This window comes from Tachysurus vachellii, chromosome 14 (genome assembly GCF_030014155.1).
Source record: "Tachysurus vachellii isolate PV-2020 chromosome 14, HZAU_Pvac_v1, whole genome shotgun sequence".
NCBI lineage: Eukaryota > Metazoa > Chordata > Actinopteri > Siluriformes > Bagridae > Tachysurus > Tachysurus vachellii.
The window spans coordinates 19,848,472-19,870,204 of record NC_083473.1 but is presented as its reverse complement, the minus strand read 5'-3'; the positions used below and the strand labels follow the sequence as shown (position 1 = coordinate 19,870,204).

Below are 21,733 nucleotides of genomic sequence, written 5' to 3'. Positions count from 1 at the left end.
ATCAGATGATGGCAGAATGATAGATGATAAAACATTTAGTACCTGGCGAAAAGCCTACAGTCCACTGGACTGGACCTGGTGCACACTTTTTACTGTGATACTTTTTTAGGTCTGAAAAATGGTCCCAAACGCCACTTGTACCTCACTTTGTGAAAGTGGACCAATCTTATAAGGAAACATACAAGAATCTTTCAGCACTAATATATAGCATGCTATTTTTATTATTACTTTGATTCATCATTTATTATCATTTTGTCTTTTAGGGCAGCAATGTGGTGGAGGACCAGGACCTGCTGGAGATCGGGATTCTAAACTCGGCACACAGACAGCGCCTTCTGCAGGCCATCCGCCTTCTTCCCAGGGTTAGTACACGAGGCAGACATCGCACAGAGGATGTAAAGCCTCTCGCTGTTAACAAATAGCAGCGACATTTAAGCATGACACTCACCATGTATCACCACATGAAGCTGGAATCATGAAGGTCAATGTGATGCAAAATATTTATTCCTTAACCAGCTAGACAAGACCAGATCTCAGACAATCAGAGCACAGAACAGGGTCCTGAGCACAGAACAGGATGAGACAAATTTTTTTCATTACTTCAGCAAGAAACCACTAGAATTTTATTTAGTTGTGTAGCGATTTTTGCGATTTTTCTTCTTTGGGTGTGACTAATTTTTTTATTATTGCAATATTTTGGAATTCTATACTGTTTTAATTAAACAAGTTAAGTGGATTTTACTGTCATTCCTCTATATACCTTGTATACGCTAGATCCGAGATGGTGGCCTGGTAGCATGCAGTGGCCACTATAGGTCCAGAAACATTGTTATGTGTATGGTGTTATGCATATTAAACACAAAATAATATCTACTTTGTTGGGCTAAAATTAATAATATACAGGCCCAATGAATATGGAATCAATCTGTATTTCATACATCAATCCTGACAAATTTGTAACGTTAGTACACAATCTGAAGGATAAATAAATAATTCTGTATTTCTTACAGAGATCAATGACAATGTTTTGCTCAGTTCAGTCATGATGTGTTGATTAGAGTATTGCTTGTGTGTACAGGTGTTCCTAATAAACTGACCAATGAGTGTATCTACATAGTACAGATTCTTATTAGTCACTTTATTAGGAACACCCGTACAGCTGTTCAGTGACAGTGACATCCTCTACGCTGTGATTAACCCTCCCATGTGAAGTGGAAGTAGAACAGTTTCCGCATACTGTATATATTCTATTCAATTATGGTTACCGGTCCCTACAGTATCACTGTAACTGGACCACAATTCAACTCAATTCAACTCAATCACAACTCAATTGCGTCTGCATTTCAAATCACAGCTTTTTATTAATGTATTTGTTCTAATACGTTATTGTTTCCATAGTAACCCTGATTCACCAGGACTTTTGTGGTGGATACGACACATAATCCGAACCAATAACCAATAAACACATTCTACTTTTTGTATGATGAAGAATTCTGTAAGCAGACAGTTTGTAAAAGTCAGAAGTAAAACTCACTTAAACAGAAACTTTTGTTCAGTATGAAGAAGAAAGGCTGGTCTCCATGACGATAGAAGAAAAGTAAGAACTATATCCAAGTTGTATCACGGGTGTATCAGATGTTACTGATTGTTTTTCTCGGACTGCACACCCTGTGTTTTGTGTGTTAATCCTTACATAATACAGGGGATTTAAATCCGACAGTATCAGACTTAATCTTCTCGAGAGACGAAACAATGACTGATTTTGTATTTGGTTATGAATCATACGAATACACAAGGTCAGGAAGAGACAAGCGAGCAGGACAATAGTGCTGAATCCCTCCAGAACTGGTGTGAATGAAGAATCGTGGGCTGTTAAAAGCACACAGTGTTCTCTACTGAGAGCATCAACAGGATCTGAGACTCTATGCTTTGTGATGTGATGATAAGACTGTGTGTGTGTGTGTGTGTGTATCTCAGGTGAGGCCCATAGGCTATGATGGCAATAACCCCACTTCAGTGGCAGAATGGCTGGAGTCACTAGAGCTGGGAGATTACACCAAGTCGTTCCTCATCAACGGCTACACGTCCATGGAACTGGTTAAGAAGATCTGGGATATTGAGCTCATCAATGTAAGTCCCAAAATGTCTGGTTTTATTTCTGCTTCCTGTGTGTGAAGCCTGATGCTTGATAACATCATGATTAAAAAAAAAATGAGTGTGAAGTCCTTTTATTTAGTTGAAATTTAGGTCATAATTCAAACTTTACCTCAATTATATACAGTAAAAAAAGTTTTTTTTGGTTTTATAACTACTTCATAAGTACTTCATGGTTTTCTTTTTTTAATTAAAAAAAAAAACCACAATTACATGAATAAAGTAATAAATGTAAATTATATTATAACAAAATGAGTGAATTAAGTTTCATTAATAATAAAAAATTAAAATAAAAAAATCCAAAAATGCCTTTATTTTCCAAATCCATTAATGATTTATTTTTTTTTTTAATTCTAACTCCACTACTGGGAATATCGGATCAGTGCCGTCCCCATTTAACACAAATCACTCTCACATTCATTTACACTGATTTTACACCTTACACCTTTATGTCTACATCTGCCAGGCTTTTATATCTATGCTGCTCGAGGCTTGAATAAAAGAAACAGACATCATGTGGTAACAAAATTCACACAGAGTCGATCTTTAATAATTCCATTTTGTATCTTTATCACATAGAGATGAATTAGGACTGTACTCTACATTGGGTCGGTCTTTTTATTTTGTACGAGTTTGTAGAGACTTTTTTGTGAGTCTATATGCCGTACGGAATTGAGCTCCCTGTCACATCCTGAGGCGATATGCTTCTTCTTCCCAAGCCTCTCATAGATCCCTGCGTGAGAAAGTGCTCTGATGTAGATTCCTTTACAAGAGCTTTACAAGTTAAATCATGTCAGATTGAGGAATCTCAAGTTAGCCTCACAGGAGTTAACGTGTTACCTGGTGGAGCTGTACTGTAGTGTGTGGAGGTGGGATGGATATCTGCGATGGATCAGAGTTTGATAAAAATACAGACGGATATTAAAGAGAAAAAGAGAGATAGAATGAGATAGAGATGATCATGCAACACAAAACCATCTACATGGCGCACTGTGAGAGAAAGTAAGAAAAATATACATTATTTCTAGATTAAAAGTCAGCAGGGTTCACAGCAGTCATGGGAATCACTGTTCAGAAAAAGAGTCACTGTATGGAGTCAGAGTCACTGAATCAGAATCACTGTATAGAGTCAGAGTCACTGAATCGAGAAGAGGACAAGAAGTAGTATGGTTCAGGGGATCACAAGAATTCAGCTTTGTATTTTTTTTTTTCAGTTTGATTGGTGCTTGCTTTTAGATAGGAAGATGATATAAAACCTTCATGCACTGTTCAGTACTTTAGTGATGCTGTGTGAACAAGTGCTGCCACTAGAGGACAACAAATCATCATTTATTTTATTATGCAGAATGTGCTCACAATGTAAAGCAATGTCATTATCAGTATCTGGGTCTGCTTAGTCCTCAAAATATTCATAGATGTTGGAGAATTTAAAAAAGAAGTGGGCGTGGTCAATGTTTTTTTTTTTAATGCTAACACTATGCCCCAGAAACAGAAACACTGTACTACAAAACCATGTTTCATTCACAAATTACAGCTAATAGCAATTTTGCAGAACATAATTTTATTTAACTTATGAACCAGACACCGTATAAAATTTTCCTGAAATCTTTCATGTTTCTGAACAACAAAGAGACGAAGAGACTTCTGTCTTGAGTCTTGTTCTTGAAAAGTTCATTTTTAGGCTCTATAATAAAACTGCATTCATTACAATTCCTGAGAACATTTTAATAATGATGAAGAATGATCCTTTAAGAACAACAGAAAACTCAATATTTTTACACTGAACTAAATTATTGTTTTTATGGCAAGCCAGCAGAGACGTGCAGGTATAGGGATAGACACAGCTTGTTTTTATTGTTTTTTCTTTAATTAATCAATTAAATAATGAATTATTTACTTTTTAATTTACATGGCCAGGGGTGTCAGCATACCATGTCCACACAATGCAGATACTGTATATGCTCAATCTTTCTTTCTTTCTTTCTTTCTTTCTTTCTTTCTTTCTTTCTTTCTTTCTTTCTTTCTTTTTCTTTTTTGCTTTTTTAATGTTCAATTGTTTTAAGTTATTCTTCCTGCACAGTTAGTTTTGAGTGGAATTTTCTGAGTCATAAAAATACCTATTTTTTCTGTTTCTATTTTCAGATTCATTTAGGTTTAATTATCTGTTCAGTTTTATTAGTTCAACTTTGCATCTCAGCCTTCACTCAACTTTATTAGTGCTGACTTTTTATTCTGGGAGTGTGTGTGTGTGTGTGTGTGTGTGTGTGTGTGTGTGTGTGTGTGTGTGCGCGTGTGTGTGAGAGAGAGAGAGAATGAGAGAGAGAGAGTATATGTAGATGTGTGTTATATATGATACACACATATATATGATATTCATCTATCATATTTCTTGTTCAGCTATAGAGAGCTGTGATTATTCAAGCATGAAGAAATGTGTTGATACCAGAACACACACGCACACACACACAAGTTTATAAATCTTTATTCACCTGAATGTTACTGTACAATAAAACACATTGCTGGTCTATTCATTGCCAAGAAGTTCTTCATGCCTTTGGATGATGGGGGTACAGAGTTGATATATATTTTAAGTGACCTATAATAAAATAGTAACTGAAAGAATTAGAAAAAAATTAGTAAAAGCTCACAATTACAATCAAACCTAAACATTATTGCTATTATATTATATCAAGTGCACAGAAAGGGCTGTTTTCAAAACATGTCTTTGCAGCATCCGGTTCAACTAAAACTGTTACAGATCTACACTAACTAGGCTGAGTTAAATAACAGATCTACACTAACTAGGCTAAGTTAAATAACAGATCTACACTAACTCGGCTAAGTTAAATAACAGATCTACATTAACTAGGCTGAGTTAAATAACAGATCTACACTAACTAGGCTGAGTTAAATAACAGATCTACATTAACTAGGCTCAGTTAAATAACAGATCTACACTAACTATGCTTAGTTAAATAACAGATCTAAACTAACTATTATGAGTTAAATAACAGATCTACACTAACTGGGCTGAGTTAAATAACAGATCTACACTAACTAGGCTCAGTTAAATAACAGATCTCCATTAACTAGGCTGAGTTAAATAACAGATCTACACTAACTAGGCTGAGTTAAATAACAGATCTACACTAACTAGGCTGAGGTAAGTAGCAGATCTAAACTAACTATGCTGAGTTAAATAACAGATCTACATTAACTAGGCTGAGTTAAATAACAGATCTACACTAACTTTGCTTAGTTACAGTAAATAACAGATCTAAACTAACTATGCTGAGTTAAATAACAGATCTACATTAACTATGCTGAGTTAAATAACAGATCTACACTAACTATTATGAGTTAAATCACAGATTTACACTAACTAGGCTGATTAAATAACAGATCTACACTAATTATGCTGAGTTAAATATCTGATCTACACTAACTATTTAGTTAAATAACAGATCTACACTAACTATACTGAGTTAAATAACAGATCTACACTAACTATACTGAGTTACATAACAGATCTACACTAAGTAGGCTGAGTTAAATAACAGATCTACACTAACTAGGCTGAGTTAAATAACAGATCTACACTAACTATGCTGAGATAAATAACAGATCTACATTAACTAGGCTGAGTTAAATAACAGATCTACACTAACTATGCTGAGTTAAATAACAGATCTACACTAACTATTATGAGTTAAATCACAGATCTACACTAACTAGGCTGAATTAAATAACATATCTACAGTAACTAGGCTGAGGTAAGTATCAGATCTACACTAACTATTATGAGTTAAATAACAGATCTACACTAACTATACTGAGTTAAATAACAGATCTACATTAACTAGGCTGAGTTAAATAACATATCTACAGTAACTAGGCTGAAGTAAGTATCAGATCTACACTAACTATGTTCAGTTAAATAACAGATCTACATTAACTAGGCTGAGTTAAATAACAGATCTACACTAACTAGGCTGAGTTAAATAAGATATCTACACTAACTAGGCTGAGTTAAATAACAGATCTACACTAACTAGGCTGAGTTAAATAACAGATCTACACTAACTAGGCTGAGTTAAATATCTGATCTACACTAACTATTTAGTTAAATAATAGATCTACACTAACTATACTGAGTTAAATAACAGATCTACACTAACTAGGCTCAGTTAAATAACAGATCTACACTAACAATGCTGAGTTAAATAACAGATCTACACTAACTAGGCTCAGTTAAATAACAGATCTACACTAACAATGCTGAGTTAAATAACAGATCTACACTAACTAGGCTAAGTTAAATAACAGATCTACACTAACTAGGCTAAGTTAAATAACAGATCTACACTAACTAGGCTAAGTTAAATAACAGATCTACACTAACTAGGCTGAGTTAAATAACAGATCTACACTAACTAGGCTAAGTTAAATAACAGATCTACACTAACTAGGCTGAGTTAAATAACAGATCTACACTAACTAGGCTGAGTTAAATAACAGATCTACACTAACTAGGCTGAGTTAAATAACAGATCTACACTAACTAGGCTGAGTTAAATAACAGATCTACACTAACTAGGCTGAGTTAAATAACAGATCTACACTAACTAGGCTGAGTTAAATAACAGATCTACACTAACTAGGCTGAGTTAAATAAAACAACTACCTTCGTCACCTAGCTATATGGAGACTTGACACATAAGGTATAAGATAGGTGTGATATACTGTGTATGCGATGATAAAAAATACTCTAGTGTTTATTAATATGGCTGGAATGGAAAAAATAGTTCAATGACTTACAATCGAATTCATTTAAATTTCATTGCTACTCACTGCCCAACACTGCATAATGCACAGTTTGTGACAAAGTGAGAAAACATTCGTCTCCCAGTCTAATCATTTATCTGAGGCCGTGTTTACTCATTGTCAATCATCGAGTTGCTACATGATACATATGATATAAAATCATACATTATAAACCCAGATCAGACCTCAGTTTATATATATGGTCCAATCAGAGACATCTGATTTTCCTCACAATGACCAAGCATGAATGATTACAGATCAACGTATTACTCACATGAAAAAGACATTATGTCATGAGGCCAAGAGTGTAGTGTAATGTAGAGACTTCTTATAATGTTCCAGTGGAATTTTCATCAAAAGGTCAGAGAGGAGAAGAAGTGTGCAAAGACATCCTCCAGCAGCTTCTGTCCACTAGGTGGGGCTAACACACTATTCAGTCTCTTATACACAGTGTGTAGGATTAGTGACTGGTGTGGTGAAAGAGTGGAGGAATGAGATGCACCACACACACACACTACACACACACAACCATGTGTCTGGTCTAAATGATAGAACTACTGTATCCTGTAAATATGTTGTCCTTTTTTATTTTTGGTGTTTTGTACAGATGATTCAAATAAGGAAAGCGTGATCTGGAGAAGTCTGATACAGCCAGTAGGAAACTTACTGTATATAAATCGAGTAACCGAGTAAGTTCAGAAATCCTCACGTGAAAATATATATGGTCAAATATTTGTGAACATCTGACCATCACACTCACATCACCGATCTTTCATTTTGGGAAGGTTTTCCACTAGTTGTTGGAGCGTGACTGTGTGGATTTGTGATCATTTATCTCCAAGAGCATTAGTGAGATCAGACACTGATGTTGTAAGAGTGAGGAGGTCTGGAGTTCAGTTGGTGTTCCAGTTCATCCCAAAGGTGTTCAGTGGGGTTGAGTCAGAGTCAGGGCTCAGTGCAGGACACTCGAGTTCTTCCACTCCAACGTTTATATTCTTCATGGAGCTCTGTGTTTTGTGCACAGGGGCATTGTCATAATGGAGCAGTGTTTGATTCTCTTAGTTCCAGTAAAAGGGAAATTGTATCGTTACAGCATACAGTGACATTCAATACATTTGTGTGCTTTACATTTGTGGTATCAGTTTGGGGAAGAGTAACATCATCATCATCATCATCATCATTATCATAATTATCATCATCCCTGTGTTTAATCAATAAGAAAAAAAAATTATTCGTGTGAACAGTGACAATTATGGCAAATTAGATCTGTATAATCGATGCATTAAAAAAGAGTAGGACTTTAGGAGTTGGCTGGATGGCATCAGTGATTTCTAGACAAGGCACATGACACTGATACACTCTCATCACATTTCCTCCTTCTCACCAAGCCATAAAATGGGAATTATTAATGTTTTTTTTAATGTCAATTAAACATTGTTGTTTTCAACCATTTAGGTAGCAACATGTACAAAGTGCCTGATCATTTTAGTTTTCTTGAGCTCAATAAATAGTATTATTAGTATAAATTGGCATTTGAAAACGCTTAAAGTTAAAAAAAAAAAAAAAGAAAGTTTACTTGCTGAACAAAGAAAAATGGTCAGGACTGTGGTTTAGGTTTATCTCGAAATATTAAATACTTAAGTTTAATCTCCAAAACTTGACATGACAGTTGGGGATAAAGAGAAAAAATATGTTCACATAACTTAACTGGGCTGTCATGTTAAACAGGGTTGTTATATTATATCCACTCTTTTGTAATCACACATGCCTGAAATCATAGTTTCACAATGACACACAGACCCAGTTGGGTGTGGAATTGGGTGGAGTGGGTTTTAGACCACAAGCTTATGGATGTTGACGGATTAGTCGGTTCATGGTTCATACAAAATGAACACCTGATTCCTTCTGGAACACAATTTCTTCACACTTAACAATCAACTGAATCATCACAGCGTGTCTGGTGAGGAAACGGAGGCTTGCTCTCGAGCCATGGTTATAGACATGTTTTGGTCTTTACTTAGCAACCGTTGCCTTAGCGACCCAGGTCATGTCTGTTGATTGTAGAGGTACAATTGGACAATTGATTTATCGTACCGGTTGTTTTTTTTTTTGTCGAAAAACACAAATTTGCTTCACATGTTTGGGCATCTTAACATGTTGGATATATGATTCTTAAACCTAGCTAGATGCTTATCATAATTTAAAGCTTATTTTATACTTATTTTATTAGCAGATTTGCATTTTTGATTCATTCTGGAAATAAATGTTAAATATACTAAGCAAAAATGCGAGAAAATGTTGAATATAACCTTAAGATTAAAATAATTAAGATTATTAATCTTAATAATTCTAGATTGTTGTATTTTTATACTAAGAAATGATTTTAATTTTGATATATTGAATATAATTTCACATGTGTGTAAAAGATAGAGAATCTTTTTTTATGTTTTCATAAGCATTCTGCCTGTATGTAAGTCTCATGTAGTGGAAGTAATATTTATCAGTATGGGCTGTTTTGACTCATCACGGCTAGGCAGAATCCACAGCGGATAGAGTAAACCACATTATGCAACACAGACCTTGTTAAACATCCACTGCTTTTTCTCCTACTCTGTCATCACGCCACCCTAGTGTTAGTGTGTGTCAAGTGATGTCATCAGCGTGCTCTGTTGAAGCAGGATCTTATCCTGTGCACTTATTCACATCATTAATAACAGCTTAATCCGTTCAGCGCATCATAATCATGTTGCTCTGTTAGGTCTTGCATTCAGAAAATTTTGATCCTGGCAATATGCAATAAATATGTAACACGTTTTTAAAATGAATTGAGGTAGTCAGCACTGAAATGCAGTCAGAGAAGACAAACTGTCCTCACTGGGGTATTAATAGTAGGCAGCCTAAAGTCATCAGGCCAGTAATAACAGTTTAGCTCTTTTTTTTCCTGATAATTATTACCCTGTCGGTTTGACTGCTAGCATTAGTTACCATAGGGACCACTTGCGTGCAGTGTACGTGACTCAAAAGTGACGTGTGTGTTTGCGTGTGACGCACTTGTGTGTCAGTGCACTAATGAGTTTTCGTGTCCTCTGTGCCATGTTCCTGTGTTCATCACCTCACCAAACGCACAGATTGCAGATTCTCTTTCTAGCTCAAGCAGATGGACATAGCTTGTGTTAATGCAGCAGTCTGATCTCTCACTGAACAGCAGTCTGAACTCTCTCTCTCTCTCTCTCTCTCTCTCTCTCTCTCTCTCTCTCACACACACACACACTGACACTTTTATTCCTGTCACACGTACTCTTACTCTCTCTTTTGACCGCCATTGAATATATCCGTGTGGTTGCCTGGGAAATCCCTTCACACGATGAAAATCGGACATTCTGTACTTTACAGTCATGAACTACATGTTTTACTAAACTGAGCTGAGCTTTTCTTCTGGATGTATCGCAAAGTAAAGTAATATACAGTGAAGTATTATTCAATTTTAATTCAGTTTATTTGTATGGCGATTTTAACAATTCATATTGTCTCAAAGCAGCTTTACAGAAGTACAGAAACAGAAAAAAATTATTTTTTTTCTTATAACTTAAATTTTAATTAAAAATTGTGTTAGATATTTTCTATTATTTTTTCACAATATTAATATATATATTAATGTGTGTGTGTATATATATGTCTGTGTGTGTGTGTTAGTGTGTGAAATAAAGTGTGTGTGTGTGTGTGTGTGTGTGTGTGCGTGTGCTTGATCAGTCTGTATATATAGTATATAGTATATATGGCCCTTAACAAGTACTGGCCATATATACTGTATATATTCTATATACTGTACATATATATATATATATATATATATATATATATATATATATATATATATATATATATATATATATATATATATATATATATTATATTATATTCTTAATTTTATGTATTTCTTTGATCCTCACCCTTATATACCACTTTGAATCAGCACTGAATGTCCACGGTGATGTCTGTTTGTGTGCATGTCTATATTTATGTCTGCAGTAATATAAAATGTGTACTATACTTTCCACACTGTTTGTTGTTTGATGATGTGTGTGTGTGTGTGTTTGTAGAAGAGTCTGTAGGCTCATGTTTCTCAACATTAACACTTCCTGACGAACACATGTGGAGCGTGGTTTTTATCAGCAGGGGATGAGCTTGTTCCCTTCTACACAGAGACAGAAACAGAAATGATGTGTTTTATGTAACAATGCAGAGCAATGCTTTGAGTGCACACATTCATGCCATCCCTCCTTTTCTCTCTCTATCACTCAAATACAGTTACAAACATATATAAAATAAAACGTCAGTATATTAATTAAATTCTTTTTTACATGGTGTTAATAAGCATATGGGAAATACCCATATGACCGTGTTACCACCCAAGAGTGGATTCTTTCCTTCTAACCACATGGCCATGAGTATTATTCCTTTATACCACAGTGATGTCACCAATTTTAATGGTTTATAGTTAAGATTTAATGTTCAAGTTCAAAATTTAAAGTCGATGTACAAGAGAAAAGAGACCAGTTACACATTTACATTAGAGCTGCAATAAATAATTCCCTCTCCACCCCCCACCCACTTTCATTTTTTTCTATCTATCCTGAACATTTTATAAAATACAGTGATTGTTACGAAGCACCGGCACCCGTGAACTCCTTCCGTACATGTTAAATAAGAAAAGAAAATCAGCACATCAAAGATAATATGTTAATTATTAGTCTTAGATTATGCAGAGCATCTGGCGTACAAGTCCCTGTGTATTGTATGAGCTGTTACTATGGAAATATTATATAATATAATATAATACAGTATGATATAAGCCTCATGTTGCAGCTTGAACTGTTGTTCTATACGAATACACAAACCATGCACACCTTCTGACCAATCAGATTTGAGAATTCAACTGCAATGTGGTATAAATCATTTTAAGGGTTGTAATATAAATCTAGTGAGTGCAGTAAGAGCACTGAGGAGCTGGAACGCATTCAGAGAGGACAGACGGACGATCTTTATTTCCGTTTATATACAGATCTATAAAGAGTGATAGAGAGACAGGGTTACAGAGCTTCCAGAGATACATTTAATAGGTCTGTGTTAGTGCACACACACACACACACACACACACACACACACACAGCACGCAAAGCATGCAAAGTATTCCTTTCATGTTCAATCTCGCCTATACATGTTACTTGTGCATTTCTTCTTGTGGTGTTGAACCTCTGTGCTTTCTCAGTGCTGACATATAAAAAGTGGAGGGAAAAAAGGGATTTAATCAAGACAAAAAGAGCGTGACGTTAAACAGCATCTGATTATGTTACTGTGGAGTATAGACTGAGTATAAGTAAATGACTCGTGGACTGAACGTGTAGAGCTGCTTTAATATCTCACTGCAGTGGATGTGCTGAAAGGGTTAAGCAGCAAAGTTCCTACATACTCACAGAGAGAGAGAGAGAGAGAGAGAGAGAGAGAGAGAGAGAGAGAGAGAGAGAGAGAGAGAGAGAGAGAGAGAGAGAGAGAGAGAGAGAGCAGAAAGCAGAAACGAGAGAAGGCTTTACAGTATTAAGGGCTGTAGTGCTGCATGGCTGCGGAGACAGTCGTCCTCTCTGGATGGGAGTATCCATAGTAACCAGGCAGAGGGAGGACGTGGAGCGCCGGACCAAGAGCGAGGGAGCGAGCAAATGGGATAGAAGGGAAGAAAGATCGAAAACGATAGAGAGACAAAGGCAGACAGCAAGAGAGAGGGGAGGAGAGTGACTGAGAGAGACATGTTGAAACGGAGACTTCCGTAGCTGAAAGAAGGTCCCTGTGAACTGGAGTAGCGTGAGCCGACTGGAGAAAGAGAAGGAGAGAGAGAGAAAGAGAGTAAGTAACGAGGGATTTCTACATCGTTGCATGCTTTCAGAATGTGTTTGTGACTCATCTTCTCACTGAAAAATTACTGCCATCTTAGTAAAAGAAAAAAGGGAGAAAGATACACACAGAGAGACAGAGACAGAGAGAGAGACAGAGAGAGAGAGAGAGAGAGAGAGAGAGAGATTTTTTGTATTCTCTGTGTATGAAGCTACTTTGTCATGTAGTGTACAGTCTCTCATGGTCTTACTGTCTCAGGTCACACACAGTTTCATCTGCAATAAATTTAGGTAAGATCTCTCTCTCTCTCTCTCTCTCTCTCACACACACACACACACACACACACACACACACACAAACACACGCACACACACAGCCACCTACACACATATATATATATATTTTCCTACCATAATACCTTTTCTTCTCTGGTCGCTGCCTTTAATTTGTTTCTGCAGATTTAATCTGGTCTTCTCCAGACTTTCTGTCTATTTCTTCCAGTGTAAAAGTGTGTTTCTGTGTGTGTGTGTGTGTGTGTGTGTGTGTGTGTGTACGTACCCTAGGTCACATGGTAATGTACAGCTGATATGAAACTTTATTCTGCATTATGTGTACAGCGGACACACAGCGCAGCATTAACGATGCAGTGATGCTTTAACTGTTGTTAGCGCCTGTGTTTTAGCACCACACTGCTGTGCTCTAGTCTCAGCCATTAGATTAGTAAAGTTTATTATGTAGTATGTCTTCATCCCTCCACAACCAGGCAACCGTCTCTCTCTGAGATTCACCTTAACGTGATCAACCAGTGGACAAATTTATTTCGGATGATCACTGAAATGATAAACTGAGCAGATTTTTCAGACTGATCTGATCCCAACAGGGTCAAGGTCACAGCAAGGGCAAATGTCTTAAATATTTATTCAGTTTCCTTCCTGTTTATATGGGCAAAAGTATGTGCACCCCTGACAATCACACACGTATGTGTTTCTTCCTCAAAATGTGTCTCAGCTATACATCCTGGAACATTTTATAGCTAACGACTATCTAATTATAAGAACATGCATCACACCTTCTAATGCATGTAAAAATATGTTATTACTTAACTATTTAATATTTACACTGCCACCGTCATCTTGTATCAATTAACCTTCTGTTATTTCTCTAAACCTGTTTTTCTTCATTAAACAGGATTAATTATTTATAAATTACTCATTACTACTATAAAAATTAACTGTGAAAGTCTGTAGTAATGATGGAAGGTGTGGATCTACACCCAAGGGGTACCAGGAGCTAATGGCCTCTTTTAACAACATGAGCACGGATGATGTCACAGTGTGACATACCAAAGACAATTATGATGGGTTGTATAGTTGTATATCAATTGATTTTTATTTTTTTTTTTACACCAGGTGCATTGATTCTGAGAGGATGTTGCATTTTGGGTGATTGATTGCTAGCAGTAGATTTGCACTGCGTTTAACGATACCGATTGTGAATTGACTGCAGGGTGATTTATTTGGAATGGGATTTGATCAGATGGTCGGCCGCCTGTATAACGGCTCTACGCATTCTAGTCTGTATCGATTCACTGTAGGATCAACGTTTACAATAATCTGTACAGTTTATTGTTGTGTTGTATATTATGTTATAATATAGTGAAATCATTCCATCACCTTTGACAAGAATGGACATTTGAATCAATGTTGGAATGAAATCTACTACACATTTATGATGGAAACCGGTGTCCATTATACTACAGCCTGTAAAACACACACTTCTCTGATTTATATCATTACTTTTAAACAGTATAAACTGATCACTGATCTAATTTTCTTCACCCACCAGGATATTATATACCTGTATATACATACACATCTTTATCACGTTCACTCCACTGGTCCTTCACGTTAAACCAATTTTACCCCAACGTTCCATAGCAGACACAATTCCTGTAAACTCAGGGTATGATGTCAGAGATGTTGTGTTTGTTTGGAGGACATTGGCATTAATTAAGGTGAAGATCCTTAAAGCTGCAGCTATTAATATGATTTTAATTTATAGATTGTTTTGATGCAAAGTCTGATGTTAAGTTATATAAATGAACTCAAATGTATGTTACTAACATGCTTATAAAGCTTATACAAACTTATACAACTTATCATAAATCCACAAGTCTCATTTTACGTGTTTGATGGAAACCTTCCACAAATAGCTTCCTACAGTTTTAAGCAATGCTCAGGAACGCTTTATAAAGGCACTATGTAGCCACCCTACATATAAACCTACACTACCCTGTTTTATTTTTTTTTTGTTTGTTTTTTTTTACAAAATCTATACATTTAAAATATAAAATATGCGATCTGGAAGAAGGTAATGGGAACAGAGTCCATGTTTCTGAGGACGTCGTGTCTTTTTCTGTTTCTGTAAAATGTTAACACATAATCAGTATGATTTCTGCTTCCAGAAAAGTAAAGGTAAATATCTAGTAATAGAAATTGGAAATAATAATAAAGAAATCTAGGAGGAAGTGGTAAATTCCTCCGCTGTGTGTTAAAGGGAAGTCGTCTGCTTGCTGTCGGCAGAACCAGTCGCCACCCCGGTCGCTGTAGGTGGAAGCAAAATAAATTGTTTACAGCCTAGTACAAGATTGAACCTATGACTCCATGTGTTACTTGCAAGTATTTTGCCTCACACAGAGAATAAAAAGTAAAAACTTCCTCCCTACCATACCTGGAATAAATAACACACAATCTGCACAAACACACACAGGTTGTTTTTTGTGTGTGAGACATAGGGACGGCTTTATTTCTTTAAAAAAAGATGAAATGTCTATCAGTTTCACGTACTACAGTAATATTTCACATTTCAGGTATGTGTATGAGTCTGTGGGGAGATGTGAGTGTGTGGATGTATATTTATATGTACAGTATGTACATGTAAGTGTGTGTGTGAGAGAGAGAGAGAGAGAGAGAGAGAGACAATGTAGAGCATATACTAGTTCTGCAATTGTGTGTATGTCACACGACATATTTCAGTCTCCCACAGACTGCACACAGCTCCTGCTTCTGCATGTCGTCACTCTTATTGGCTATTTTTCCTTAGTGGCTCTTCATCCTTTGCTCTAAATGTAGTTCTCTTGTACAGTATACGGCTTTACTGTGCTTCGGAGGCCTGTGTAAATTTTACACATAGCAACAGATCTGTCAGTATAGTTGCTAGGTAACTGCCTGACTTTGCTTCCGCTGTGTCTCTTTCCGTTGGTCAGGATGTGCTGGTTATACATGAAGTTGATGAATTATTACTGATTATAAACGGGTTAAAGACAGAGCCGAGACACGCTGGTGCATGGGTTTGAACTGCAGCTGACTGATTAATTGAGAGCTGGGAGCAGAAAAAACTCCCTGTCTCTGAATTATGAATTAAGACAATGAAGAGATCCATAGGAACCATACACACACACACACACACACACACACCTTATTACACTATTCTATGTCAGGTGAATATTATTTAATGGTGTGAGTGTGTGTGTGTGTGTGTGTGTGTGAGACTCCTCATGTCTACGGCCTCTTTCGAGTTACCTAGGAAGTCGTTGTCGATCACCGTGCTTTCAGGATACAAAAGGAAAAAGCATCATGTTCCTCTTCTGTTGAACAGTGATGAGTGATGTCCATTTTCCTCATGTATGCTGACTGATCTAAAGTAAATGCTCGTACATACAGTATAACTCAGAGGGATTGTACATACAGAGTAACTCAGAAGGATTGTACATACAGTATAACAGAAGGATTGTACATACAGAGTAACTCAGAAGGATTGTACATACAGTACAGTATAACTCAGAGGGATTGTACATACAGTATAACAGAAGGATTGTACATACAGTATAACAGAAGGATTGTACATACAGTATAACAGAAGTATTGTACATACAGTATAACAGAAGTATTGTACATACAGTATAACAGTATAAAAAAGATTGCTTTGGCTGCTGATGCTGGGAGCAGCCGTGCTGATTGCTGATTTGACGTTACATGCTGAGGAGATTCAGGGTTGTGTGTTGAGGAATTCAGTGTTGTAGAGTTGTTACCTAAGTAATATGAGGTCTTTGGTTTTTTTTTATAGTTGGAAGTTCGAAATGACACGTTACACCCGTTACATGCAAAATAAACCTCAGAGTTTGCAGCCAATCAGATCACTCTGTGTCTTTTATGTGTCTTTGAGCTTTAGCTGAAAGATGGGGGGCGGGAGGGGGGAAGTAAAGGAGGGAGTACACGAGTGAGCAAGGACGTGTGTGTGTGTGTGTGTGTGTGTGTGTGTGAGAGAGAGAGAGAGAGAGAGAGAGAGAGAGAGAGAGAGAGAGAGAGAGAGAGTGAGTAAGCAAATGACTAAGTGAGCGAGCAATTAAGCAAATGAGTGAGTGAGTGTATGAAGGAGTGTATGAGTGAGTGACTGAATGAGAGATTGAGTGAGTGAGTGTATGAGTGAGTGAGAGTCTAAGTGAGTCTATGAGTGATTGAGTGTCTGAGTGAGTGTATAAGTGAGTGAGTGAGTGAGTGAGTGAATGAGTGAGTGGGTGTATGAGAGAGTGTATGAGTGAGTGAGTATATGAGAGAGTTTATGAGTGAGTGAAAAAGTGAGTGTATGTATGATTGAGTGAATGAGTGAATGGGTGTATGAGAGAGTGTATGAGTGAGTGAGAGAGAGTGAGTGAATGAATGAGTGTATGAGTAATTGAGTGAATGAGAGATTGTATGAGTGAATGAGTGTATGAGAGTTTATGAGTGAGTAAATGAGTGAGTGAGTGTCTGAGTGACTGAATGAGTGAATGGGTGTATGAGAGAGTGTATGAGTGAGTGAGAGAGTGAGTGAGTGAATGAATGAATGAGTGTATGAGTGTATGAGTAATTGAGTGAATGAGAGATTATATGAGTGAATGAGTATATGAGAGAGTTTATGAGTGAGTGAAAATGTGAGTGTATGTATGATTGAGTGAATGAGTGAATGGGTGTATGAGAGAGTGTATGAGTGAGTGAGAGAGAGTGAGTGAGTGAATGAGTAATTGAGTGAATGAGAGATTGTATGAGTGAATGAGTGAGTGAAAATGTGAGTGTATGCATGAGTGAGTGAGTGAATGTGTGTATGAGAGAGTGTATGAGTGAGTGAATGAGTGAGTGAATGAGTGAATGGGTGTATGAGAGAGTGTATGAGTGAGTGAGAGAGAGTGAGTGAATGAATGAGTATATGAGTAATTGAGTGAATGAGAGATTGTATGAGTGAATGAGTGTATGAGAGTTTATGAGTGAGTAAATGAGTGAGTGAGTGCCTGAGTGACTGAATGAGTGAATGGGTGTATGAGAGAGTGTATGAGTGAGTGAGAGAGTGAGTGAGTGAATGAGTAATTGAGTGAATGAGAGATTGTACGAGTGAATGAGTGAGTGAAAATGTGAGTGTATGCATGAGTGAGTGAGTGAATGTGTGTATGAGAGAGTGTATGAGAGAGTGATTGAGTGAGTGAGTGTATGTATGAGTGAGTGAGCAAATGAGTGTATGAGACAGTGTATGAGTGAGTGAGTGTATGAGTGAGTGAGAGAATGAGTATGAGTGAGTGTAGGAGAGATTATATGAGTGAGTGAGTGACTGAGTGACTGAGTGTATGAGTGAGTGTAGGAGAGATTGTATGAGTGAGTGAGTGAGTGTATGTATGAGTGAGTGAGCAAATGAGTGTATGAGACAGTGTATGAGTGAGTGAGTGTATGAGTGAGTGAGTGAATGAGTATGAGTGAGTGTAGGAGAGATTATATGAGTGAGTGAGTGAGTGAGTGTATGAGTGAGTGTAGGAGAGATTGTATGAGTGAGTGAGTGAGTGAGTGTATGAGTGAGTGAGCAAATGAGTGTATGAAACAGTGTATGAGTGAGTGAGTGAGTGTATGAGTGAGTGAGAGAATGAGAATGAGTGAGTGAGTGAGTGAGTGAGTGAGTGACTTACTGACTGAGTGACTGAAAACTAATCGAAAATATGTATGATATTGTGCATTCCCAAAAAAAGCATGTTGGAGAGAGATAATGAAAAGAAAGAGAGAGGGATTTTGTCTTTGCTAGGTCATTAAAGGTCCATGCTCCACTGGTGCAGTGAACACAAACAAAGCTGCTTTCATATTTATCCCACCAGGCTTCAGCGTGTGAGATCAGCCAGGATTCAGTGAGCTGAGAGCTCTGTGTCCACTGCTTTTGCTCTGCTTGGCTACTCCATGTGTAAATGTTATGAAGAATCATTAAGGGTTAATAACTAGTTTGAAATATTTAAGCAGAAATAACTGAGATTCACAAGTTTACTGTTTACTACAATATCTTAATATCTCTCTCCATCTTCCTGAGGTTCGTCAGGTTGTAGATCCTGTATATTTAAATATGTAAATGAAGGAAATGTGATCAAGCAAGACACTGTAATATCAGATTAGAATAGATTAGATTAGATTAGATTCAGCATTATTGTCATTGTACAGTGGACAAGTACAGATATAATATACATAATGAAATGCAGATATATATTCACATATGCTGATTATCAGCTCTAACATTTGTTCCATACACGCCGTATCTGCAGTTCTTCTGATCTGTTTCATGATCTGCTTTGTCAGTTTGTGTATCTTGTTGAACAGTTGAAGATCACAGTCACTCTCACTGTACACTGGAGCTCCTTCTCTAATCAGATCTGCTCCTCTTCACTCTCTCACTTCAAACTCAATTCAAACTCCCTGCAGTTACACTGCAGAAAAAAAAAGTCTGCACACCTTATCTGTAGTCTGCAGTGATATAAAGGTGGTGCTCTAGACAGTCATTTGCCTTTAAAACCCACAAAAAGTCGGGGAAATGTAAAATTAAGGATCATGATTTTGTCAAATACATACAGTTGTGTTCAAAATTATTCAACCCCCAATGCTGTAAATGGTTTTAGGGAATTTAGTGTACATTTGTAATTGTATTCAGAATGAAATCCTACAAGGACTTCTTAAAGAACCATATGCAACTAAAATGACATCAATTAGTTTTGTAATACAGTAGTAAATGTTTCTTTTGTGAATTCTTCATTGACATAATTATTCAACCCCTTAAAGACTACCACTCTGAAGAACAGAGGTTCAATGAAGTGTTTTCAATCAGGTATTGAAAACACCTGTGGATATCAGGGAGCAGCAATAAAGCCTAATAAGCACCAATTAGGCAGCTTTAAAATGACTGTGATACTCAGCTCCTTCTAGACATTTACTGGTGTGGTTACAAACATGGTGAGGTCAAGAGAATGGTCCAGGAAGACAAGAGAACAGGTGATTACTCTTCACAGGAAGGGCAATGGCTATAAGAAGATTGCAAAGATGTTAAACATACCAAGAGACACCATAGGAAGCATCATTCGCAAATTCAAGGCAAAGGGCACTGTTGAAACGCTACCTGGTCGTGGCAGAAAGAAGATGCTGACTTCGACTGCTGTGCGCTACCTGAAGCGTAGAGTGGAGAAAAGTCCCCGTGTGACTGCTGAGGAACTGAGAAAAGATTTGTCAGATGTGGGTACTGAAGTTTCTGCTCAGACAATACGGCGCACCCTGCGTAATGAAGGCCTCCATGCCAGAACTCCCAGGCGCACCCCCTTGCTGTCCCCAAAGAATAAGAAGAGTCGACTGCAGTATGCCAAAAGTCATGTGGACAAACCACAGAAGTTTTGGGATAGTGTTCTGTGGACTGATGAAACAAAATTAGAACTGTTTGGGCCCATGGATCAACGCTATGTTTGGAGGAGGAAGAACAAGGCCTATGAAGAAAAGAACACCTTGCCTACTGTGAAGCATGGCGGGGGGTCAATCATGCTTTGGGGCTGTTTTGCTTCTGCAGGTACTGGGAAGCTTCAGCGTGTGCAAGGTACCATGAATTCTCTTCAGTACCAGAAGATATTGGATGACAATGTGATGCAGTCCGTCACAAACCTGAGGCATGGAAGACGTTGGACCTTTCAACAGGACAATGATCCCAAGCATACCTCCAAGTCCACTAGAGCATGGTTGCAGATTAAAGGCTGGAACATTTTGAAGTGGCCATCGCAGTCACCAGACTTAAATCCGATTGAGAACCTCTGGTGGGACTTAAAGAAAGCAGTTGCAGTGCGCAAGCCTAAGAATGTGACTGAACTGGAGGCTTTTGCCCATGATGAATGGGCGAAAATACCCGTAGATCGCTGCAAGACACTTGTGTCAAGCTATGCTTCACGTTTAAAAGCTGTTATAACTGTAAAAGGATGTTGTACTAAGTACTAAGATTGAATGTCACTTGGGGGTTGAATAAAACTGATAATGATGTGAGCTCAGAAAAGACATTTGTGGTTATTTCATTATAAATGTTATGTTATATTTGTCTGACCTACATGTGCCTCTTTGATTTAATTGTAAGCAGGATGACTGAATGATCATAATCAATGTCAAACCGACCAAAACAATCAATTTCAGTGGGGGTTGAATCATTTTGAACACAACTGTAATACAATATACATGTAACATAAAAAGAGGACAAAATGTATACATGGGGTATTAGTGTAGTATATTGCCAATATATCGGTTCATTAAATTAGATTGGATTTAATTACATTTTATTTTCAGAGTGCAAAGCTAAGCTAAAATAGCACCTGATCCAGCACATTTAATGTGATAAAAGATTGAGGTGCAATTCAAGATTTTAATCCACTATCTCATCACAGTCATCACAAGAAGAAGGGTTGTTGATTGGATGCCCCAGCACCACCAAGGAAGGCCCTTAAGATCTGCTCTAATGCATATGTGGTGATAATAAAGGCTTCCGTGCCTTATTTCTTTTAAAACAA

The 21,733-nt window shown here is 37.1% G+C and overlaps 1 protein-coding gene across 4 annotated transcripts in view; it reads left to right on the top strand.

Annotated features, from left to right (window-relative positions):
- anks1b (ankyrin repeat and sterile alpha motif domain containing 1B) overlaps positions 1–21,733 on the top strand; it is a 177,583-nt gene that overhangs the window by 133,713 nt on the left and 22,137 nt on the right. For all 4 annotated transcript variants that reach the window (XM_060886360.1, XM_060886359.1, XM_060886361.1 and 1 more), the window contains 2 exons: positions 264–362; positions 1,978–2,130. In XM_060886360.1, the coding sequence (XP_060742343.1) occupies positions 264–362; positions 1,978–2,130 (252 nt within the window). The remainder of the gene's footprint in view (positions 1–263; positions 363–1,977; positions 2,131–21,733) is intronic.